This window comes from Coregonus lavaretus, assembly GCF_964263955.1.
Source record: "Coregonus lavaretus genome assembly, contig: HAP1_SCAFFOLD_482, whole genome shotgun sequence".
In the NCBI taxonomy this organism is placed as follows: Eukaryota; Metazoa; Chordata; class Actinopteri; order Salmoniformes; family Salmonidae; genus Coregonus; species Coregonus lavaretus.
The window spans coordinates 344,322-370,862 of NW_028159097.1; the positions used below are offsets into that span (position 1 = coordinate 344,322).

The 26,541-nt window shown below is 45.2% G+C and overlaps 1 protein-coding gene across 3 annotated transcripts; it reads left to right on the forward strand.

Moving 5' to 3' along the window:
- Positions 1-368: 368 nt before the first annotated feature.
- Positions 369-24,283, forward strand: LOC311123286 (pantothenate kinase 3-like). 3 transcript variants are annotated; one of them, XR_014612572.1, is made up of 9 exons: positions 369-1,486; positions 2,307-2,453; positions 7,558-7,763; positions 9,268-9,518; positions 15,584-15,760; positions 16,796-16,919; positions 18,200-18,325; positions 20,836-21,254; positions 21,291-24,283. XR_014612572.1 is itself a non-coding variant. In XM_084197546.1 (8 exons), the coding sequence occupies exons 1-8, from the start codon at positions 979-981 to the stop codon at positions 20,884-20,886; spliced, it is 1,590 nt and encodes a 529-aa protein (XP_084053672.1). In that variant the 5' UTR covers positions 369-978; the 3' UTR covers positions 20,887-24,283. The 3 variants fall into 3 exon arrangements, 2 of the variants coding, with proteins under 2 accessions (XP_084053672.1, XP_084053673.1); XM_084197546.1 differs by having other exon boundaries at positions 20,836-24,283; XM_084197547.1 differs by lacking the exons at positions 369-1,486; positions 2,307-2,453 and adding an exon at positions 7,383-7,453 and having other exon boundaries at positions 20,836-24,283.
- Positions 24,284-26,541: the final 2,258 nt, after the last annotated feature.

Consider the following 26,541-nt stretch of genomic DNA (forward strand, 5'->3'; position numbering starts at 1 on the left):
TTTGTTCTTCACTGGTTGCCCTTTTTTTGTGGCAACAAGGTCTGAAATCTTGCTGCTGTGATATGTCACCCAATAGATATGGGAGTTTAATTATCTATTCTATAAATGATGTCTAAACAGTGAGCAATTCACCAATTTCCTCTCAATAGGTTGTGAAAATAAGTGTACATTGTAAATGTATGCTAAAGAGCAAAGAGGGTTGCAGATAGCCTTGCGGTTGAGAGCGTTGGGCCAATAACCGAAACTTGGCCTATCCATATGGGGTACTTGGCCTATCCATATGGGGTACTTGGCCTATCCATATGGGGTACTTGGCCTATCCATATGGGGTACTTGGCCTATCCATATGGGGTACTTGGCCTATCCATATGGGGTACTTGAGAAGACTGATGACACCGTAGCCCTTCTGGTAAAATGCACATGAGGGGAAAGCATAATTCAGTTGGCGGTACAGTAACCGAAAACGCTTGGGAACCACGGTGCTAAATTCCCAAAATGTAAACTCTCGGTGCTGTATCCCCCGCCTTCTATTGGACGCGGAACCAATATTGTCCAATGAAATGACTAGAACAGTCGTGGCTAGAAGGGATCCAGCTTTTGTACAAAACAAAAATAACGTCCGATTTGACTTTTCGTAGCATATTGTGAGAATTATCGTAGCAGGAGAATTAGGTTAAGGTTATGAAAAGGCTTAGGGTTAGCTTAAATGCAAAAAAAAGTATCTACTTTTGACGTTTATTTGACAAAAACTGGATCCCTTTGACCGACTAGAACATTCTTGAAGGGACGTTAGGTTAGAACGAATTGGCTCAGAGCTCCTGCCGCTCTTCAGCATCATCTTGTTGTGAAAGCGAATTGACACATCAAAACACTGGTGGAAAAATAATCTAGCTAGCTTGGCAGTTTGAGATACCGCAGTCCGGAACGCAGAAGCTATTACTAATTGTATATCAAGACGTCATTCTTCAGTTGTATCCAATGGAACAGCCGAATGGCCACCACGGCGAGAATGAACCGGAGACCGGGGGGGGAAACGAAGACGCGGCGCGGCACCACGGCGAGAATGAACCAGAGACCGGGGGGGGAAACGAAGACGCGGCGCGGCACCACGGCGAGAATGAACCAGAGACCGGGGGGGGAAACGAAGACGCGGCGCGGCACCACGGCGAGAATGAACCAGAGACCGGGGGGGGAAACGAAGACGCGGCGCGGCACCACGGCGAGAATGAACCAGAGACCGGGGGGGGAAACGAAGACGCGGCGCGGCACCACGGCGAGAATGAACCAGAGACCGGGGGGGGAAACGAAGACGCGGCGCAGCCTCCACTGAAGCGGTCCCGTTCAAGGAGTGACGTGTGGAATCATTTAGGATTAGACGGTAGCAACATGGAGACAACTACGGCCGGGGGAAGTGCCGCCGATGAACGACGCACATCCAACTATTCATCAAGGCAAAGGATGGACTCCCTGAGAAAGATCAGGCCACGTACGTTGGAACACTAACTTGACCTAATGTAGCTAATGTTGGCTAACAAACGGCAGCATAATAGCTAACTAGCGAGCTAACGGCCGTCTTCTCTGTTTGCCATGTCATTTTTCAGTTCTACAATGTGAACAAGCTGTTGGCTTTCCAGTCAAAATATTTTAGTTCGTGTGTCCATCAGGAAAACCGTCCCTCTTGTTTGCGCATCGTGAATGTTTTGCAGCAGCAGGCAGACAAGATGGCGTCTCAGTAAACACTGCTCAGGGGGAGGACACTGCATACATAGCGGTCTACTATTATTGCCATATTTCTTAGCGTTGTATTGAAGAAGATCGTTCTACAAGCTTTGTGTCACGATTACCTGACATTTTTTAGAAACAGTTGACATGTAATATATATATTGTAGTTTTATTTGATGCCAAACCTTACATATAATAATATGCCATTTAGCAGACGCTTTTATCCAAAGCGACTTACAGTCACGTGTGCATACATTTTTACGTATGGGTGGTCCCGGGGATCGAACCCACTACCCTGGCGTTACAAGAGCCATGCTCTACCAGCTGAGCTACAGAGGACCACCCATATGTAAAAATGGGTGTTGGATTGTGCAGTAACCAACACTGTCATTGTCAATGATAACTCGTTGTGTACTGTAATGTGTAGTTGACGTTTGATTTGCTGTTCACCCTCCCTCCTAATCACTTCCAGAGCTGTCTCTATGCAGCAACATTTTGCAACCATTTGTATGTACTGTTGCTGACATTTTATTAACAAAGATGTGTTCCTCCTCTCATTCTGTTTGGTCTCTGTGTCTGTACAGCCTTCCCCTGGTTTGGGATGGACATCGGTGGCACCCTGGTGAAGCTGGTCTACTTTGAGCCCAAAGACATCACAGCCGAGGAGGAGCAGGAGGAGGTAGAGAACCTGAAGAGCATCCGGCGCTACCTGACCTCCAACACAGCTTACGGTAAGACTTCACCTGGCCCAGACTATAGACCTCCAACAAAGCTTACGGTAAGACCTCACCTGGCCCAGACTATAGACCTCCAACAGCCTACGGTAAGACCTCACCTGGCCCAGACTATAGACCTCGATCACACCGACAGCGTCATTGCATTTTGGTACACCGGAAGTACATTCATTTCCATTGGAACCTCTGGAGAGAAGATCCTATAGATGAGGTTTACATTATAAGGTTTACAGACAGTCCATCTAGAAGGTTCACTAAATCCTATAACAAAGCATATGTACAAATCCAACTGGTACGTACCCCATAATGAGAAAGAGCCCAACATTTACATCATGTGTCTCTGCATAACAAAATATAATGAGTTAAGACTTCAGAAAGTATTCATACCCCTTGACTTATTCCACAGCAACACATAATATCCCATAATGACAAAGAGAAAACATGTTTTTAGACATTTAAGCAAATGTCTTAAATTAAATACAGAAATAGCTCATTTACATGAGTATTAACACCCCTAAGTCAATACTTTGTAGAAGCACCTTTGGTGGCGATTACAGCTTTGAGTCGTCTTGGGTACGTCTGGATCAGCTTTGCACATGTAGATTTGAGGATTTTCTCCCATTATTCCTTGCAGATTTTCTTAAGTTATGTTAAATTAGATGGGGAGTTGTGGTGACCAGAAATCTTCCAAGTCTCCACAGATTTTTCAAATAGGATTCATGTCTGGGTTTTGGGCTGGGCCACTCAAGGACATTCACATTCTAGTTCTGAAGCCATTCCAGCGTTGCTTGGGGTCATTGTCCTGTTGGAATGTAAATCTTCTCCCCAGTCTACGGTCGTTTTCACTCTGAAGCAGGTTCTCATCAAGGATTTGCCTGTATTTGGCTCCATCCATTGTTCCCGCTATCCTTGCCAGTCCCTGCCTCTGAAAACTATCCCAAATAGCATGATGCTGCCACCACCATGCATTCCCGATAGGGATAGTGTTAGATGGGTGATGAGCTGTGCCTGGTTTTCTCCAGACATAGCGCTTTGCATTCATTTACATTTTAGTCATTTAGCAGACGCTCTTATCCAGAGCGACTTACAGTTAGTGAGTGGATACATTTTTCATACTGCCCCGTGCAAAACAATTGCGCACATTTAGCTTTATCATCAGAGTTATAAAACAAGTAACCACCAGGGGGCGGCCCGTCAGGAAGTCCGGGATCCAGTTGCAGAGGGAGGTGTTTAGTCCCAGGGTCCTTAGCTTAGTGGTGAGCTTTGAGGGCACTATGGTGTTGAACGCTGAGCTGTAGTCAATGAATAGCATTCTCACATAGGTGTTCCTTTTGTCCAGGTGGGAAAGGGCAGTGTGGAGCGCAATAGAGATTGCATCATCTGTGGATCTGTTGGGGCGATATGCAAATTGGAGTGGGTCTAGGGTTTCTGGGATAATGGTGTTGATGTGAGCCATGACCAGCCTTTCAAAGCACTTCATGGCTACAGACGTGAGTGCTACGGGTCGGTACTCATTTAGGCAGAATTCCAGGTGAAGCTGGTTTAGAAAATAATTCCAGGTGAAGCTGGTTGAGAGAATGCCAAGAGTGTGCAAAGCTGTCATCAAGGCAAAGGGTGGCTATTTGAAGAATCTCAAATATAAAATATTTTATTTTGTTTAACACTTCTTTGGTTACTACATGATTCCATATGTGTTATTTCATAGTTTTGATGTCTTCACTATTATTCTACAATGTAGGAAATAGTAAAAATAAAGAAAAACCCTTGAATGAGTAGGTGTGTCCAAACTTTTGACCGGTAGTGCACAGTGCCTTCAGAAAGTACTCATACCCATTGATTTTATTCCTCATTTTGTTGTTAAAGCCTAAATTCAAAATTGATTTTTTTAAATTTTTTTATCTCACTTATCTACACACATTACCCCATAGTGAAAACATGTTTTTAGAAATATTTAAACATAAACAACCTCATTAAAAACAGTGTCTTATTATCAAATCTTATAGGCAACATTATAACCTTGATTAAGTATGTTTGAGGATTCTCCACAGGTTTTCCACATGTGACCATGTGGAAAAGATGAACCATAACTATCCAGAAGACATAGTTGTTCCATGTATAGTACTTACATAGACTGGGGATGATTGTTCATTGACAAGGTGTTGCTCCCCAATTTCGTGATATCCAATTGCGATCCAATGACGATCTTGTCTCATCGCTGCAACTCTCCAACGGGCTCGGGAGAGGCGAAGGTCGAGTCATGTGTCCTGCGAAACATGACCCGCCAAAGCCACGCTTCTTAACACCCGTTCGCTGAACCCGGAAGCCAGCCGCACCAATGTGTCGGAGGAAACACTGTTCAACTGACGACCATAGTCGGCTTGCAGGCGCCCGGGCCCGCCACAAGGAGTCGCTAGAGCACAATGAACCAAGTTAAGCCCCTCCGGCCAAACCCTCCCCTAACCCGGACGACGCTGGGCCAAACCCTCCCCTAACCCGGACGACGCTAGGCCAATTGTGCGCCACCCTATGGGACTCCCGGTAGTAATAATAATATGCCATTTAGCAGACGCTTTTATCCAAAGCGACTTAGTCATGCGTGCATACATTTTTGTGTATGGGTGGTCCCGGGGATCGAACCCACTACCCTGGAGTTACAAGCGCCGTGCTCTACCAGCTGAGCTACAGAGGACCACCCAGAGGACGCCGCAACACTGCGATGCAGTGCCTTAGACAGCTGCGCCACTCGGGGAGGCCTCTACAAAAGCAGTTATATATACACACTGCTTTGTTTCCAGAGATAATAGTTGTTTTAAATAGGGGTGGGGGTATACTGCTGTGTTTCCAGATAAACAAGTATTGGAGTACTGCATATGTGGAGTGTGTCTGAAAGTGGGCGTTGCAAAATAAGTGGGTGGATCGACATAAGTTAGTGTTTGGAAACCTAACCTAACGTAGCAGGCGTATAAAGACTGTTTCCACTAGCTACCACAGCCACATAGTAATCTGTATCGTAAAAATTCATGGAAACAAAAATGAGCTTTTTGGTCTTCATTTAAGGTTAGGCATAAGAGTAGCAGTGGGGTTAAGTTTAAAATAAAAATTTTAAGAAGATAAATTGTGGAAAGAGGCGGGGTTTATGACTTTGTGGCTGTGGTAACTAGTGACGACCTACAAAGGTGCCTGAGGCGGATTGAAAATACTTTATTCCTGACCCGGCAACACCCGCTTTCTGCCAATGCTGTTAAGGGTAGGCTGGACAATAGAACGAGTCAAAATTCACCCAAGGCTGAAAAACAGCCAAAGAACGTTGGTTGAGCTGAGTAAGGGTGATGGGCCCCGTGTAGCTCAGTTGGTAGAGCATGGCGTTTGCAACGCCAGGGTTGTGGGTTCGATTCCCGGGGGGGGGCAGTATGAAAAAAAAGATGTATGCACTCACTAACTGTAAGTCGCTCTGGATAAGAGCGTCTGATAAATGACTAAAATGTAAATAATAGGCGTTTTAAAAAGGGGTGGGAGTATGTGAAGCATATACGATATTGTTTAATCCTTCATTTTAGCAAACACTATCAAAAGTGCACATGACCGTGTTCTTGCATGTCCCTCACACAGACGTAGAGACTCTCCACCCAGCATGGCATAGAGTTATTGTCCTGTTAAATGATGGGCAGTCAGCAGGGGTTAAGCTTACTACTACAGGATAGGGTTGGGAAGGTTTTGAAAATCACCAGGGCCCATATTTGGCAAGTTACTAACAGGTCGGACCTGATCCTTGATCCTTGATGAATATGGGCCAATGACTTGAACTGGCACTGGTGTACTCCCCCTCTTTGGCAATGGATCAGAGTCCTCCCAGCTTTGCAAAGCCTTCTCTGAAGGCACCCTCTCCCCTGGTTGAAAGAAAGTAAGATCCAACAATGAGTCTTAATCAGAAGGTGTAATAATAAGATGCATAGTTACGGACTTGCAAACATAAGCCGTTAAAACGGTATGTTAGCGCAAGGGCAAGACATATAGCTGGCTTGCTAGTTAGCTTATTGTCTTTTTCAGAAGGTTGTTTACGTATGCACTACTAGCTAGCTAGCTAGCTAGCTAGCTAGCTAACGTAGCTAGCTATATTTACCATTTCATTTGTATGTGACGCGAACCTCATCAACCAAAATCGTTTAAGAGCGTTAGGTAGCCTAGCGTTTAAGAAAGGTCACTGGTTCAAATCCCCAAGCCGGCAAGGCAGTTAACCCCCAACAACAACTGCTCCCCGGGCGCCGATGACGTGGACGTGGATTAAGGCAGCCCCCCCGTACCTCTCTGATTCAAAGGGGTTGGGTTAATTGCGGAGTAAACATTTTGGTTGAATGCATTCAGTTGTGCAACTGACTAGGTATCCCCCTTACCCTTCCCCATGAGGTTTTCTTAAAACACTTGATTCCAATTCCTCCACTTGTCGTTTAGCGACCAGGACTCTCTGGGCCACCGAAAACAATCTGGCAACGTCCATGGAGGATGTTCTGCATCATTATTTCCACAAGAGCTGCATAGCTTCGCAGCCTCTCTGATCTGGTCCTCCATGAGGGCGACCAACGGCAACACCACTATCAGTATTGGGTTGTCGATCCGTCCCATTTTCTTGACTACCAGCGAAGCCAGCTGGAAAATCAAGCTGCCCTCCAGTCCTGATATAGCTGATGCTATAGCAGCATCAACACTAACCTCCTCGATAGGTTGATTTTGTTTTCGTTCCGTGGCCCCAGTACAGGCGCTTCTCGTGGTCGGCACCACCTAAACCATCAAGGGGGACGCTGATTGGTCCTACGAAACGGTGAGGGCTCCAAGCTCACACCTTCACAGCTTTACCAGACTGATATCCGCAATAGTGTGCAACTGCAGCCCTGCCAGACTGATATCCCCCCCCCCCCATCTCTTCATTAACCTTAACCCTAAGCTCATGGGATCAGGCGGCTTTGCGAGGCTACTCCGCTCCAGCCTCCCCAACCTAATGTGTAAGTGTATATCTGAGGGTTTTGAGGTAAAAAAAAAAATAATCCATTTAAAAATATGGACTAATGAAAGTATACCTTTTATGACGGTGTATCTGTGGGGCTAGGTAAGACGGGGATCAGAGATGTTCACCTAGAGCTGAAGGACCTGACGATGTGCGGCCGCACAGGGAACCTCCACTTCATCCGTTTCCCCACCCAGGATCTGCCGGCCTTCCTACAGATGGCACGTAACAAGCACTTCTCCAGCCTCCACACCACCCTCTGTGCCACCGGAGGGGGGGCCTACAAGTTTGAATTGGACTTCCGCCAGGTGGGTCCAGTAAACAGGCAACGGAAGATTTTTAGCGGGAAAGAGAGTGACCATCCCTCTAGTTACTGTAATGTTTGCAGGTTAGCGGGTTTTTTTTCCGTCATAAATCTTGTTCTGGAGGCAGCTATGCAGAGTGGTCACTAGCTGGCACAGCCACAAAGTCTTCATCTGTTTTTAACCTTAACCCATTAACCCCTAAAATTAAACACACTGCTAACCCTAATGCCTAACCTTAATTTAAGACCAAAAAGCACATTTTTATTTTTATTAATTTTTGCAAATTAGCCAATTTTGACTTTGCAGCTGGCCTATCTAAGGGGAAAACGCTCAGTTCTGCATCCAGGACATGATTCATGACAAATGTCAACCTGTGTAATGAATTGGCCCGTCTCTCTCAGAAGCCTGTTAATACATTGAGAAGGGGGGGGGTTACACTGAGTGTACAAAACATTAGGAACACCTGCTCTTTCCATGACATAGACTGAATCCAGGTGAACGCTATGATCCCTTATAGATGTCACCTGTTAAATCCACGTCAATCAGTGTAGATGAAGGGGAGGAGACAGGTTAAAGAAGGATTTTTAAGCTTTGAGACAATTAAGACATGGATTGTGTATGTGTGCTATTCAGAGGGTGAATGGGCAAGACAAAAGATTTAAGTGCCTTTTGAATGGGGTATGGTAGTAGGTGCCAGGCGCACCGGTTTGTGTCGAACTGCAACGCTGCTGGGTTTTTCACGCTCAACAGTTTCCTGTGTGTATCAAGAATGGTCCACCACCCAAAGGACATCCAGCCAACTTGACACAACCGTGGGAAACATTGGAGTCAACATGGGCCAGCATTCCTGTGGAACACTTTCGACACCTTGTAGAGTCCATGCCCCAACGAATTGAGGCTGTTCTGAAGGCAAAAGGGGGTGCAACTCAATATTAGGAAGGTGTTCTAATGTTTGGTATACTCAGTGTATGTATTAGGCAAATCTTTTAAGAAACCACTATGTATATGATGAATTGGGGAAAATAACCTCCTGTCCTCTCCTCAGATGACTGACCTCTCCTCAGATGGCTGACCTCTCCTCTCCTCAGATGGCTGACCTCCTGACCTCTCCTCTCCTCAGATGGCTGACCTCTCCTCAGATGGCTGACCTCTCCTCAGATGGCTGACCTCCTGTTCTCTCCTCTCCTCAGATGGCTGACCTCCTGACCTCTCCTCTCCTCAGATGGCTGACCTCCTGTTCTGTTCTCTCCTCCTCTCAGATGGCTGACCTCCTGACCTCTCCTCTCCTCAGATGGCTGACCTCTCCTCTCCTCAGATGGCTGACCTCCTGTTCTCTCCTCCTCTCAGATGGCTGACCTCCTGACCACTCCTCTCCTCAGATGGCTGACCTCCTGACCTCTCCTCTCCTCAGATAGCTAACCTCCTGTTCTCTCCTCTCCTCAGATGGCTGACCTCCTGACCACTCCTCTCCTCAGATAGCTAACCTCCTGTTCTCTCCTCTCCTCAGATGGCTGACCTCCAGCTGCTGAAACTAGATGAGCTGGACTGTCTGATACGGGGTGTCTTCTACATAGACTCAGTGGTGTCCAGTCCTTCAGAGTGCTACTACTACGAGAACCCTACAGACCCCGAACACTGTGTCCAGAAACCCTTCCCCCTGGAGAACCCATACCCTGTGCTGCTGGTCAACATCGGATCTGGCGTCAGCATGCTGGCGGTCTACTCCAAGAACAACTACAAACGAGTGACTGGGACCAGGTAAGGTTAGCGTGTGGCGGGTAGCTTTAGTGGTTAAGAGCGTTGTGCCAGTAACCGAAAGGTCGCTGGTTCTAATCCCTGAGCCGACTAGGTGAAAAATCTGTCGATGTGCCCTTGAGCAAGGCACTTAACCCTAGTTGCTCATGTAAGTCGCTCTGGATAAGAGCGTCTGCTAAATGACGTAAATGTAAATGTAAGCCTTTTGGCCACTGTCACCTGTGTCTATTAACCACATTTATACCAAAAAGCTGTAGACGTACATTTGGGTTATATTTATCCTTGTGATTTAAATTCCTGTTTTACATCACTTAACTGGTTTTGTAACGTAGCCTATCCAAGGTTATGAAAGCGAAGCACTTCCTGTTTTTCTCTACGTGTTGAAACGGGGCCAAGTTGTACCTTGAACCTATGAGGTGGTTTAGCGTTTTGAACTGAGTTTGTTCTGTATTAGCCTGATGTATATTAGCTTATAGGTCGTTGTCAATACAACGTCACAATAAGGTGCACAGCGTGCGATTTGGAAACCCCCTGCTCCGCTAAAACCATTGACAACTAGGCATTGTTTTATAATGGCGCCGGAGGGGATGGCTGCCGTTTTTACGGGCTCCCAACCAACTGTGCTGTTTTTTCACATTGTTTGTAACTTATTTTGTACATAATGTTGCTGCTACCGTCTCTTATGACCGAAAATAACTTCTGGATATCAGAACCGCGATTACTCACCTCGAACTGGACGAAGATTTTTTCTTTAATGAGTCCGACGCGAAGGATATACTGCTTCTCCGAGACCAGGCTGAAATACAGGGGGCCTTGTTAAAAACCCGCCTCTACCATCCGTTCTATTGGCCAACATGCAATCACTGGAAAATAAACTGGATGATCTTCGTTCGAGACTATCCTACCAACGGGACAGTAAAAACTGTAATATCTTATGTTTCACCGAGTCGTGGCTGAACGACGACACGGATAATATACAGTTGGCTGGGTTTTCCGTGCATCGGCAGGACAGAACAGCTACGTCTGGTAAGATGAGGGCCGGGGCGGTGTCTCTATTTGTCAATAACAGCTGGTGTGCGATGTCTAATATTAAGGAAGTCTCGTGGTTCTGCTCGCCTGAGGTAGAGTACCTCATGATAAGCTGTAGACCCACTATCTACCAAGAGAGTTTTCATCTATTCTTTTCGTTGCCGTCTATTTACCACCACAAACTGATGCTGGCACTAAGACCACACTCAACGAGGTGTATAAGGCCATAAGCAAACAAGAAAATGCTCATCCAGAAGCGGCGCTCAAAGTGGCCGGGGACTTTAATGAAGGCAAACTTAAATCCGTTTTACCTCATTTCTACCAGCATGTCACACAACTCTAGACCACCTTTACTCCACACACAGAGACACATACAAAGCTCTCCCTCGCCCTCCATTTGGCAAATCTGACCATAATTCTATCCTCCTGATTCCTGCTTACAAGCAAAAACTAAAGCAGGAAGCACCAGTGACTCGGTCAATATGAAAGGGGTCATCCAATGGCATTGAGGAGTATACCACAACAGTCACCGGCTTCATCAATAAGTGCATCGACGACGTCGTTCCCACAGTGACCGTACGTACATACCCCAACCAGAAGCCATGGATTACAGGCAACATCTGCACTGAGCTAAAGGCTAGAGCTGCCGCTTTCAAGGAGCGGAACACTAATCCGGACGCTTATAAGAAATCCCGCTATGCCCTCAGACGAACCATCAAACAGGCAAAGAGTCAATACAAGACTAAGATTGAATCCTTCTACACCGGCTTTGACGCTCGTCGGATGTTGCAGGGCTTGCAAACTATTACGGACTACAAAGGGAAACCCAGCCGCGAGCTGCCCAGTGACGTGAGCCTACCAGACGAGCTAAATGTCTTTAATGTTCGCTTCAAGGCAAGGAACACTGAAGCATGCATGAGAGCACCAGCTGTTCCGGACGACTGTGTGATCACGCTCTCTGTAGCCGATGTGAGCAAGACCTTTAAACAGGTCAACATTCATAAGGCCGCGGGGCCAGACGGATTACCAGGACGTGTACTCCGAGCATGTGCTGACCAACTGGCAAGTGTCTTCACTGACATTTTCAACATCTCCTTGACCGAGTCTGTAATACCTACATGTTTCAAGCAGACCACTATAGTCCCCGTGGCCCAAGGACACTAAGATAACCTGCCTAAATGACTACTGACCCGTAGCACTCACGTCTGTAGCCATGAAGTGCTTTGAAAGGCTGGTCATGGCTCACATCAACACCATCATCCCGGAAACCCTAGACCCACTCCAATTTGCATATCGCCCCAACAGATCCACAGATGACGCAATCTCAATCGCACTCCACACTGTCCTTTCCCACCTGGACAAAAGGAACACCTATGTGAGAATGCTGTTCATTGACTACAGCTCAGCGTTCAACACCATAGTGCCCTCCAAAGCTCATCACTAAGCTAAGGACCCTGGGACTAAACACCTCCCTCTGCAACTGGATCCTGGACTTCCTGACGGGCCGACCCCAGGTGGTAACTTGTTTTATAACTCTGATGATAAAGCTAAATGTGGGCAATTGTTTTGCACTGAATAATTTGAAAATTGCTCTTCAAGAGGTCATTATATTAAATCCAAATAGTTATAACATTTATTTAACAATCCCTTGACAACGGCACACAGTTGTCAATGGTTTTAGCGGAGCTGGGGTCTCCTTGCCCCCCAGCAGGTAACTCGAACACTTTTCACCGTATTGTGAAGGTTTATTTTTTATTGAAACAACCAATATTATCTGCATAGAATTAGGAATTAGAATACTTGAATGGACATGAACCTTCTTATGACGGGATAAAGTTCAACCATTTTGGTCAGGGATATGATCAACCATTGTTTGCCAGTGCTGTGATTTATTGTGTAAATCAATGAATGTGAATAATTTTTCTGCACTTTATGTGTGTTGGCTAACTAGCCAGACAGAGGAATTATTCCATTAATTGTTTTAATTAACTGTCAATATGCCAACATTCCATTCAAACAATGCAGTCAATCCACAGCCACACACTGTCTGAAATCAGTTGATGATGGCGCTTAGACAAGTTGTTAAATGCAATAAGTACTGATATTGTATCATATAATGGCACTCACAGCTTTCCAAGAAAACAAAATCTGATACATGTATGGTCTGTTTACATATATTTTAGAGGCCATTCCTTGTACTCTGTGTTCTGACAAGGAGTGGAATTCTAGCTAAACAGACTGGTACCCAGGCTATGGAGCTAAACAGACTGGTACCCAGGCTATGGAGCTAAACAGACTGGTACCCAGGCTATGGAGCTAAACAGACTGGTACCCAGGCTATGGAGCTAAACAGACTGGTACCCAGGCTATGGAGCTAAACAGACTGGTACCCAGGCTATGGAGCTAAACAGACTGGTACCCAGGCTATGGAGCTAAACAGACTGGTACCCAGGCTATGGAGCTAAACAGACTGGTACCCAGGCTATGGAGCTAAACAGACTGGTACCCAGGCTATGGAGCTAAACAGACTGGTACCCAGGCTATGGAGCTAAACAGACTGGTACCCAGGCTATGGAGCTAAACAGACTGGTACCCAGGCTATGGAGCTAAACAGACTGGTACCCAGGCTATGGAGCTAAACAGACTGGTACCCAGGCTATGGAGCTAAACAGACTGGTACCCAGGCTATGGAGCTAAACAGACTGGTACCCAGGCTATGGAGCCAAACAGACTGGTACCCAGGCTATGGAGCCAAACAGACTGGTACCCAGGCTATGGAGCCAAACAGACTGGTACCCAGGCTATGGAGCTAAACAGACTGGTACCCAGGCTATGGAGCTAAACAGACTGGTACCCAGGCTATGGAGCTAAACAGACTGGTACCCAGGCTATGGAGCTAAACAGATTGGTACCCAGGCTATGGAGCTAAACAGACTGGTACCCAGGCTATGGAGCTAAACAGACGGGTACCCAGGCTATGGAGCTAAACAGACTGGTACCCAGGCTATGGAGCTAAACAGACTGGTACCCAGGCTATGGAGCTAAACAGACTGGTACCCAGGCTATGGAGCTAAACAGACTGGTACCCAGGCTATGGAGCTAAACAGACTGGTACCCAGGCTATGGAGCCAAACAGACTGGTACCCAGGCTATGGAGCCAAACAGACTGGTACCCAGGCTATGGAGCTAAACAGACTGGTACCCAGGCTATGGAGCTAAACAGACTGGTACCCAGGCTATGGAGCTAAACAGACTGGTACCCAGGCTATGGAGCTAAACAGACTGGTACCCAGGCTATGGAGCTAAACAGACTGGTACCCAGGCTATGGAGCTAAACAGACTGGTACCCAGGCTATGGAGCTAAACAGACTGGTACCCAGGCTATGGAGCTAAACAGACTGGTACCCAGGCTATGGAGCTAAACAGACTGGTACCCAGGCTATGGAGCTAAACAGACTGGTACCCAGGCTATGGAGCTAAACAGACTGGTACCCAGGCTATGGAGCTAAACAGACTGGTACCCAGGCTATGGAGCTAAACAGACTGGTACCCAGGCTATGGAGCCAAACAGACTGGTACCCAGGCTATGGAGCTAAACAGACTGGTACCCAGGCTATGGAGCTAAACAGACTGGTACCCAGGCTATGGAGCCAAACAGACTGGTACCCAGGCTATGGAGCTAAACAGACTGGTACCCAGGCTATGGAGCTAAACAGACTGGTACCCAGGCTATGGAGCTAAACAGACTGGTACCCAGGCTATGGAGCTAAACAGACTGGTACCCAGGCTATGGAGCTAAACAGACTGGTACCCAGGCTATGGAGCTAAACAGACTGGTACCCAGGCTATGGAGCTAAACAGACTGGTACCCAGGCTATGGAGCTGAACAGACTGGTACCCAGGCTATGGAGCAGAACAGACTGGTACCCAGGCTATGGAGCCGAACAGACTGGTACCCAGGCTATGGAGCCGAACAGACTGGTACCCAGGCTATGGAGCTAAACAGACTGGTACCCAGGCTATGGAGCTAAACAGACTGGTACCCAGGCTATGGAGCTAAACAGACTGGTACCCAGGCTATGGAGCTAAACAGACTGGTACCCAGGCTATGGAGCTAAACAGACTGGTACCCAGGCTATGGAGCTAAACAGACTGGTACCCAGGCTATGGAGCTAAACAGACTGGTACCCAGGCTATGGAGCTAAACAGACTGGTACCCAGGCTATGGAGCTAAACAGACTGGTACCCAGGCTATGGAGCTAAACAGACTGGTACCCAGGCTATGGAGCTAAACAGACTGGTACCCAGGCTATGGAGCTAAACAGACTGGTACCCAGGCTATGGAGCTAAACAGACTGGTACCCAGGCTATGGAGCTAAACAGACTGGTACCCAGGCTATGGAGCTAAACAGACTGGTACCCAGGCTATGGAGCTAAACAGACTGGTACCCAGGCTATGGAGCCAAACAGACTGGTACCCAGGCTATGGAGCCAAACAGACTGGTACCCAGGCTATGGAGCCAAACAGACTGGTACCCAGGCTATGGAGCTAAACAGACTGGTACCCAGGCTATGGAGCTAAACAGACTGGTACCCAGGCTATGGAGCTAAACAGACTGGTACCCAGGCTATGGAGCTAAACAGACTGGTACCCAGGCTATGGCTGCTCCCCTCGTCTCTGTGTGTTGTCCCTGGTGGTTTCCCCGTCTGCCTGCCCTGAAAGAGACTCTTTCACTGAGTCTGGCTGCTCAGGCCCTGTCTGCCATAATAGTCCTCTGTGCTGCATGGCTAGAGTCAAGAGGAGGAGACAGGAAGTTGTTCCACTGGAGTGGAGTGGTGTTTCCCCTAGACGCTGATTTTGGGCCAGATTTGAATTTCAACCACCATTGGTTAAAGGTTAGAATTTGGGGAGGGGAAGTTGTTTCTAGATCTATATCTAGGGGAAAACGTCTCCCCGGAGCCTGGGAAGGAAGAGCCTGGAACATTTGGAGTGCTTTTAATAATATGGTTATAACAGTGTCCTGTGTTTTCCCATGCAGTCTGGGCGGAGGGACGTTCCTGGGGCTGTGCTGTTTACTGACTGGCTGCTCCAGCTTCGAGGAGGCTCTGCAGATGGCGTCGCAGGGGGAGAGCACACGCGTGGATAAGCTAGTACGGGACATCTACGGAGGGGACTACGAGCGCTTCGGCCTCCCTGGCTGGGCTGTGGCCTCCAGGTAAACCATTAGCAGGACCAGGGCTGTGGCCTCCAGGTAAACCGTTAGCAGGACCAGGGCTGTGGCCTCCAGGTAAACCATTAGCAGGACCAGGGCTGTGGCCTCCAGGTAAACCGTTAGCAGGACCAGGGCTGTGGCCTCCAGGTAAACCGTTAGCAGGACCAGGGCTGTGGCCTCCAGGTAAACCATTAGCAGGACCAGGGCTGTGGCCTCCAGGTAAACCATTAGCAGGACCAGGGCTGTGGCCTCCAGGTAAACCATTAGCAGGACCAGGGCTGTGGCCTCCAGGTAAACCATTAGCAGGACCAGGGCTGTGGCCTCCAGGTAAACCATTAGCAGGACCAGGGCTGTGGCCTCCAGGTAAACCGTTACCAGGGGTGTGGCCTCCAGGTAAACCGTTACCAGGGGTGTGGCCTCCAGGTAAACCGTTACCAGGGTTGTGGCCTCCAGGTAAACCGTTACCAGGGGTGTGGCCTCCAGGTAAACCGTTACCAGGGGTGTGGCCTCCAGGTAAACCGTTACCAGGGGTGTGGCCTCCAGGTAAACCGTTACCAGGGGTGTGGCCTCCAGGTAAACCGTTACATGGGGTGTGGCCTCCAGGTAAACCGTTACCAGGGGTGTGGCCTCCAGGTAAACCGTTACCAGGGGTGTGGCCTCCAGGTAAACCATTACCAGGGGTGTGGCCTCCAGGTAAACCGTTACCAGGGGTGTATTCATTAGTGCATACAGTAGCAAAATGTTTTGCAACAGGTAGCCTAGCGGTTAAGAGCATTGGGCCAGTAAAGGAAAGGTTGCTGGTTCGAATCTCCGAGCCGACTAACTGAAAAATCTGTCTGTGCCGTTGAGCAAGGCACTTAACCCTAATTGCTCCTGTAAATCGCTCTGGCCATTATGTATTTCTGTCTTGTAGTTTTGGGAACATCATGTATTTCTGTCTTGTAGTTTTGGGAACATCATGTATTTCTGTCTTGTAGTTTTGGGAACATCATGTATTTCTGTCTTGTAGTTTTGGGAACATGTATTTCTGTCTTGTAGTTTTGGGAACATGGTGTGTAAAGAGAAGCGGGAGTCCATCTCTAAAGAGGACCTAGCCAGAGCCACCCTGGTCTCCATCACCAATAACATCGGCTCCATCACCAGGATGGTTGCGCTCAACGAGGTACTTCACTATGAAATGGCACCCTATTCCCTATATAGTGCACTACTTTAGACCAGAGAATGGCACCCTATTCCATATATAGTGCACTACCTTAGACCAGAGAATGGCACCCTATTCCCTATATAGTGCACTACTTTAGACCAGAGAATGGCACCCTATTCCCTATATAGTGCACTACTTTAGACCAGAGAATGGCACCCTATTCCCTACATAGTGCACTACTTTAGACCAGAGAATGGCACCCTATTCCCTATATAGTGCACTACTTTAGACCAGAGAATGGCACCCTATTCCCTACATAGTGCACTACTAGAGTCCTGGTCCAACGTAGTGCACTATATCTAAACTGCCATAGTGTATTTCTACTATTAAAATTGTGAATAAATATACTGATAATAAATATAGGAAATAGGCTTCAATTTCAGACACTGTTTGCATGTTGTGGCGGTATAGTGCTGCTCTGAAGACCGTGGAGACAGATTAACATCACACAGAGATATGTTCAGGGTAGTGTTGGATGTTCAGGGTGGTGGTGTTGGATGTTCAGGGTGGTGTTGTTGGATGTTCAGGGTGGTGGTGTTGGATGTTCAGGGTGGTGGTGTTGGATGTTCAGGGTGGTGGTGTTGGATGTTCAGGGTGGTGGTGTTGGATGTTCAGGGTGGTGTTGGATGTTCAGGGTGGTGTTGGATGTTCTCTCTTTGCCTTCAGCCTCTTTATGATGCTGCCTTGTGGAATCTGGATCAAGCAGCATTGTACAGGGCTCTGAAGGCACGGGGCTCTGCTTCAGCCAGTCTGCATCTGAAGGCACGGGGCTCTGCTTCAGCCAGTCTGCATCTGAAGGCACTGGGCTCTGCTTCAGCCAGTCTGCATTGTACAGGGCTCTGAAGGCACTGGGGTCTGCTTCAGCCAGTCTGCATTGTACAGGGCTCTGAAGGCACGGGGCTCTGCTTCAGCCAGTCTGCATTGTACAGGGCTCTGAAGGCACGGGGCTCTGCTTCAGCCAGTCTGCATTGTACAGGGCTCTGAAGGCACTGGGGTCTGCTTCAGCCAGTCTGCATTGTACAGGGCTCTGAAGGCACGGGGCTCTGCTTCAGCCAGTCTGCATTGAAACGCGTGTTGTTTCATGTCTGTTGTCATTGATTTGAGAAATTAGACTTAATCTTAAGATATTTCAATGAATGGAAGGCTGAAATGACCCATTGTAATCATCCGTTTTTACAACCATGAACCATGTAAGAAATAAAGTGTCAACGTACCCCTCTGTTTGTATTTCTGGCCAGAACATTGAGAGGGTGGTGTTCGTAGGGAACTTCCTGAGGGTGAACACCCTGTCCATGAAGCTGCTGGCCTATGCCATGGACTATTGGTCTAAAGGCCAGCTGAAAGCCCTGTTCCTCAGGCACGAGGTAAGGAGTTCAGTCCGTCCCTGAGGCCTGGAGGAAAACAATGATGGGATGGAGTAGAACAATATGTTTTAAAATGTACCTTGACGATGTATCTGCTTGGTTCAGTCTGAATGGTGCCTTCAGAAAGTATTCACACCTCCTTGACTTTTAACAAACACATTTTGTTGTGTCACAAGGTGGTATTAAAATGGATTTAATTGTCAATTTTTTTGGTCAACGATCTACACAAAATACTCTGTCAAAGTGGAAGAAAAATGAACTAACATTTGTCAAACATTAATGCAAAATGAAACACTAATATCTTGATTAGATAAGTATTCAACCCCCTGAGTCAATACATGTTAGAATCACCTTTGGCAGCGACTACAGCTGTGAGGCTTTCTAGGTAAGTCTCTTAAGAGCTTTGCCCACCTGGATTGGACAATATTTGCCCATTTTATTATTTAAAAAATTGGTTGTTGATCATTGCTAGACAGCCATTTTCAGGTCTTGCCATAGATTTTCAAGTAGATTTAAGTCAAAACTGTAACTCGGCCACTCAGGAACATTCAATGTCATCTTGGTAAGCAACTCCAGTGTATATTTGGCCTTGTGTTTTAGGTTATTGTCCTGCTGAAAGGTGTATTTCTCTCCCAGTGTCTATTGGAAAGCAGACTGAACCAGGTTTTCCTCTGGGTTTTTGCCTGTGCTTAGCTCCATTCCGTTTCTTTTTTATCCTGAAAAACTCCCCAGTCCTTGCCGGCGACAAGCATACCCATAACATAATCAATTAATTAAATGTATTTATAAAGCCCTTTTTACATCAGCAGATGTCACAAAGTGCTTATACAGAAACCAGCCTAAAACCCCAAAGAGCAAGCGATGTAGAAGCACAGTGGCTAAGAAAAACTCCCTAGAAAGGCAGGAACCTAGGAAGAAACCTAGAGAGGAACCAGGCTCTGAGGGGTGGCCAGTCCTCTTCTGGCTGTGCCGCTGGGTGGCGATTATAAGAGTACATGGCCATTTAAGGCCAGATCGTTCTTCAAGATGTTCAAACATTCATAGATGACCAGCAAGGTCAAATAATAATCACAGTGGTTGTAGAGGGTGCAACAGGTCAGCACCTCAGGAGGAAATGTCAGTTGGCTTTTCATAGCAGCGACCACTATGCTTGAAAATATTGAGTGGTACTAAGTGATATTGTGTTGGATTTGCATCAAACATAACGCTTTGTATTCAGGACACAAAGGTCATTTCTTTGCCACATTTTTTGCAGTATTACTTTAGTGCCTTATCGCAAACAGGATGCATGTTTTGGAATATTTTTATTCTGTACAGGCTTCCTTCTTTTCACTCTGTCATTTAGGTTAGTATTGTGGAGTAACTACAATGTTGTTGATCCATCCTCAGTTTTCTCCTATCACAGCCATTAAACTCTGTAGCTGTTTTAAAGCCACCATTGGCCTCATGGTGAAATCCCTGAGTGGTTTCCTTCTTCTCCGGCAACTGAGTTAGGAGGATGCCTGTATCTTTGAAGTGACTGGGTGTATTGATACACCATCCAAAGTGTAATTAATAACTTCACCATGTTCAAAGGGATATTCAATGTCTGCTTTTTGCATTTTTACCCATCTACCAATAGGAGCCCTTCTTTGCGAGGCGTTGGAAAACCTCCCTGGTCTTTGTGGTTGAATCTGTGTTTTGAAATTCACTGGTTGACTGAGGGATCTTACAATTATTACATTTACATTTTAGTCATTTAGCAGACGCTCTTATCCAGAGCGACTTACAGTTAGTGAGTGCATAAATGTTTTCATACTGGCCCCCCGTGGGAATCGAACCCACAACCCTGGCGTTGCAAACGCCATGCTCTACCAACTGAGCTACAGGGGAATTATCTGTATGTGTGTGGGATACAGAGATGAGGTAGTCATTAATAAATCATGTTAAACACTTATTGCAGACAGAGTGAGTCCATACAACTTATTATGTGACTTGTTAATGAAATGTAATTAGGCTTGCCATAACAAAGGGGTTGAATACTTATTGACTCAAGATATTTCAGCTTTTTATTAATTTAAAAAAAATTCTAAAAGCATAATTTCCACTTTGACATTATGGGGTATTGCGTGCAGGCCAGTGTCAGAAAATCTCAATGTAATCAATTTCAAATTCTGGCTGTAACACAACAAAATGTGGAAAAAAAGTCAAGGGGTGTGAATACTTTCTGAAGGCAGTGTAGATGCACATACTGGTAACTACATCAAACACCATGAGAAGAGGTATTATAGATACACATACTGGTAACTACATCAAACACCATGAGAAGAGGTATTATAGATACACATACTGGTAACTCTACATCAAACACCATGAGAACAGGGACTAAAGTAAGACACAAGGTAAAGCTCTTCCTTGGTCAATCCTTGATGGAGTACAACAACATATCCCATCTGCTCAGTTTGTATATCAAACACCATGAGAAGTGAGAGATCTGCAGTAAACTAAACTAACGTGATTGTTGTCGTCAGGGCTACTTCGGATCAGTTGGGGCTTTGCTGGAGCTCCTGGATCCATCCTGATGGCTACGGTGGCCCTGAAGGTCAAACTAGCGCTTAAGACCCAAGGACCGCTCTTACCCAAGGACCGCTCTTACCCAAGGACCGCTCTTACCCAAGGACCGCTCTTACCCAAGGACCGCTCTTACCCAAGGACCGCTCTTACCCAAGGACCGCTCTTACCCAAGGACCGCTCTTACCCAAGGACCGCTCTTACCCAAGGACCGCTCTTACCCAAGGACAGACTAGCACTTAGACTTAAGCTCTTAAACCAAAGACCGTCCGTCCAGTGGGACTACACCTTTATACTTTAAGTTTATCCTCACTCCATTGGTGCAGTGTGCTTGTATGTACAAGTAGCCAGATAGGTAGCCTGTACAGTAGCCAGATAGGTAGCCTGTACGGTAGCCTGTACAGTAGCCAGATAGGTAGCCTGTACAGTAGACAGGTAGCCTGGTCCGTCTGCATATGTTTGACAGGAATGTGAATCCCTCCAGGAACGCCACCACTGTTGCCTTTACTGCTGTATGATCACATGTCTGTTTGGCATGTTTAATAAAGTTGCTTGATTGCTCTTATCACCATCAGCAGCCGATGTGTTAGCTCTGACGTTAACCTCCAGAGAAGCGTCAATGGCCGGGGCCCAATTTGCCGTTTTACTGGCACTAACTGCAGGGCTAATTCCAGTCAATACAGGAAGTACGCTGACATTCCAATTCTCTTCAATGCTTTTCAATGCAATTTTGGTTTACTTTCTGAATTGACTGGAATTGACCCCAACCCTGATTGTCTGTTACGTTAACTTTATTTTTTTTATTGTTTTACATTTGTTCACTGTTACATTTTGCTGCTCAACTGCAAAGTAATTGTTACATATTGATGGAGGAGGTTTCGATTTGATATTCAATAATTCCAAGCGGGATTATGTGGGGTCTGTTTTGGACATAGAATAACATTTATGTTCACCTGAATGAACTGTTACCAAAGAAGCTGACTCTTATTAAACTTTACATGGTAACGTTTAGTCTTTACACCGCCTTGAGACGATCTCTCCGTCTCGCCACAGTACTACTGTCGTTTCAACTGTTCTCTATTGGACCTACTTTAACTACCTTTATTCAGATCACCATGCCAACAGCTACTCTTCCTGGAGTCCGTACGCATAACTAAAAAGACTTACTACTACTTTACAGTTTACATTAAGACACAGTAGTAGACATTACAGACAAAATACTTTACAGTTTACATTAAGACACGGTAGTAGACATTACAGACAAAATACTTTACAGTTTACATTACATTAAGACACGGTAGTAGACATTACAGAACAAAATACTTTACAGTTTACATTACATTAAGACACGGTAGTAGACATTACAGACAAAATACTTTACAGTTTACATTACATTAAGACACGGTAGTAGGCATTACAGACAAAATACTTTACAGTTTACATTACATTAAGACACGGTAGTAGACATTACAGACAAAATACTTTACATTACATTAAGACACGGTAGTAGGCATTACAGACAAAATACTTTACAGTTTACATTACATTAAGACACGGTAGTAGACATTACAGAACAAAATACTTTACATTACATTAAGACACGGTAGTAGACATTACAGACAAAATACTTTACAGTTTACATTACATTAAGACACGGTAGTAGACATTACAGACAAAATACTTTACAGTTTACATTACATTAAGACACGGTAGTAGGCATTACAGACAAAATACTTTACAGTTTACATTACATTAAGACACGGTAGTAGACATTACAGACAAAATACTTTACATTACATTAAGACACGGTAGTAGGCATTACAGACAAAATACTTTACAGTTTACATTACATTAAGACACGGTAGTAGACATTACAGAACAAAATACTTTACATTACATTAAGACACGGTAGTAGACATTACAGACAAAATACTTTACAGTTTACATTACATTAAGACACGGTAGTAGACATTACAGACAAAATACTTTACAGTTTACATTACATTAAGACACGGTAGTAGACATTACAGACAAAATACTTTACAGTTTACATTACATTAAGACACGGTAGTAGACATTACAGACAAAATACTTTACAGTTTACATTACATTAAGACACGGTAGTAGACATTACAGACAAAATACTTTACAGTTTACATTACATTAAGACACGGTAGTAGACATTACAGACAAAATACTTTACAGTTTACATTACATTAAGACACGGTAGTAGGCAACACTTACCATTCAATGAGTACTTTCAGGGATCTGGATCTGCTGTATTTGTGCAGTATAAGGGTTTTCTTTGCAATCATCTTGGCAAATATATATATATATACACTCAGTGGCCAGTTTATTAGGTACACCATCTAGTACCGGGTCAGACCCCCCCTTTGCCTCCAGAACATCCCGAATTCTTCGGAGCATGGAAACGTTTCTCAATTGGTATCAAGGGACCTAACACGTGCCAGGAAAACATTCCCCACACCATTACACCACCACCACCAGCCTGTAGCGTTGACACCAGGCAGGATGGGACCATGGACTGATAGGACTGGAACCCGGTATGATTGTCTTGTTTGTGGCCCGCCTGTTAGATTGCACGATTCTTGCCATTCTCCTTTGACCTCTCATCAACGAGCTGTTTTCGCCCACAGGACTGCCGCTCAATGGACGTTTTTTGATCGCCGCACCATTCTCGGTAAATCCTAGACACTGTCGTGCGTGAAAAGCCCAGGAGGCCGGCCGTTTCTGAGATACTGGATCCGGCGCGCCTGGCACCGACGATCGTACCACGCTCAGTCGCTTAGGTCACTCGTTTTGACCATTCTAACGTTCAATCGAACAGTAACTGAATGCCTCAAAGCCTGTCTGCCTGCTTTATATAGCAAGCCACGGCCACGTGACTGTCAGAAGGAGCGAAGCATTTTCGTGAACAGAGTAGTGCACCTAATAAACTGGCCACGGAGTCTATAAGGAATAGGGACTATGTAATGACATTTACATTATTTATATACATTATTTACTTCCCAAAGGCAAGTAACATACACAAGTTGTGTTCAATCTGCTCTTATCAAATCAGCTATATCATAATTTCTAAGTTATAGTTTTTCTGTTGTGTTATGGTGCAGCGTAATTGTAGAATTTAAAGATACTAGTGCTTCATTTTCAGCAAAATAAATCCTGTTAAGTGCCTGGTATATAGTGCCTGGTATATGTTGTAGCCTATAAAATGTAAAAAGACAGACATGCTTTTTATAATCAGACCTGTCTTTGACTCCATACACCAAGTTTTCCCTCTGTTGGTGACGTACAATGTGCAAAAAAAAGGGAGTACTTTTTTTTTTTTTATTACAAAATGTTTGTAATAAATCTATTTTGTGTTGAATATAAATTATTTGAATGTCATTCTGAGGTGATGCTTATTTATTTGATAATAGCACATTCTGCAATGGAAATCTACAAGACGTGTTTTCGATAGCAAGCTATCCACATAAAGTAAGAGGAATAAAAATGTTTAATAAAAAATAAAAAAATGAAAGCTGTTTTTTACTTGGTCATGGAGTCAGATATTTTTACCTTCTTGGAAATGGAAAGACTTATATAGGCTCTATGTTGAATTATTGTTTACATTTTTATTGACGTTATAAAAGTGTTAATTTGCGCTACGAAAGTAGACAAATTCTAATGCCGCATTTCCATGGAGACTTACAGTTGAAGTCGGAAGATTACGTACACTTTGGTTGGAGTCATTAAAACTAGTTTTTCAACCACTCCACAAATTTCTTGTTAACAAACTATAGTTTTGGCAAGTCGGTTAGGACATCTACTTTGTGCATGACACAAGTCATTTTTCCAACAATTGTTTGCAGACAGATTATTTCACTTATAATTCACTGTATCACAATTCCAGTGGGTCAGAAGTTTACATACACTAAGTTGACTGTGCCTTTAAACAGCTTGGAAAATTCCAGAAAATTATGTAATGGCTTTAGAAGCTTCTGATAGACTAATTGACATCATTTGAGTCAATTGGAGGTGTACCTGTGGATTTATTTCAAGGCCTACCTTCAAACTCGGTGCCTCTTTGCTTGACATCATGGGAAAATCAAAAGAAATCAGCCAAGACCTCAGAAAAAAAATTGTAGACCTCCACAAGTCTGGTTCATCCTTGGGAGCAATTTCCAAACGCCTGAAGGTACCACGTTCATCTGTACAAACAATAGTACACAAGTATAAACACCATGGGACCACGAAGCCGTCGAAGACGTGTTCTGTTTCCTAGAGATGAACGTACTTTGGTGCGAAAAGTGCAAATCAATCCCAGAACAACAGCAAAGGACCTTGTGAAGATGCTGGAGGAAACAGGAACAAAAGTATCTATATCCACAGTAAAACGAGTCCTATATTGACATAACCTGAAAGGCCACTCAGCAAGGAAGAAGCCACTGCTCCAAAACCGCCATAAAAAAGCCAGACTATGGTTTGCAACTGCACATGGGGACAAGGATCGTACTTTTTGGAGAAATGTCCTCTGGTCTGATGAAAAATAACTGTGAAAAATAACTGGCCATAATGATCATCGTAATGTTTGGAGGAAAAAGGGGGTGCTTGCAAGCCGAAGAACACCATCCCAACCGTGAAGCACAGGGGGTGGCAGCATCATGCTGTGGGGGTGCTTTGCTGTAGGAGGGACTGGTGCACTTCACAAAATAGATAGCATCATGAGGAAGGAAAATTGTGTGGATATTTTGAAGCAACATCTCAAGACATTGGGTTTTCCAAATGGACAATGACCCCAAGCATACTTCCAAAGTTGTGGCAAAATGACTTCAGGACAACAAAGTCAAGTTATTGAAGTGGCCATCACAAAGCCCTGATCTCAATCCTATAGAAAATGTGTGGGCAGAACTGGAAAAGCATGTGCGAGCAAGGAGGCCTACAAACCTGACTCAGTTACACCAGCTCTGTCAGGAGGAATGGGCCAAAATTCACCCAACTTATTGTGGGAAGCTTGTGGAAGGCTACCCGAAACGTTTAACCAAGTTAAACAATTTAAAGGCAATGCTACCAAATACTAATTGAGTGTATGTAAACTTCTGATCCACCGGGAATGTGATGAAAGAAATAAAAGCTGAAATAAATCATTCTCTCTACTATTATTCTGACATTTCACATTCTTAAAATAAAGTGGTGATCCTAACTGACCTAAGACAGGGAATTTTTACTAGGATTAAATGTCAGGAATTGTGAAAAACTAAGTTTTTAAATGTATTCGGCTAAGGTGTATGTAAACTTCCGACTTCAACTGTACCTTATTGGGGATTTATTATTCTCCTAATTGATGGGATGACTAACTTAGAAAGAATGCATTCTTGACTGGGCTAATGTAGGTTGTGTCACCTGGCAAGCTGTGATTGATGTGAAGAGCTGTTTTCGGGGGTAAAATGAGATAAGGATTTGTGTCTCCAAATGCTAGACTATACTGGTTCTTTGTGATCTGTGAACTATCCTTGGACGTAGGAATGGTGTCTAGGGGAGCTGGCTCTTCTCACTATGACAGGTTGTTATGATAAACGTATGCCTGGTAACAGAAGAGGCAGGGAACAGCCGGTGCGCCAACGGATAGGCTGAGTAAGTCTAAACCACGCTCAAGTCTCTACTCT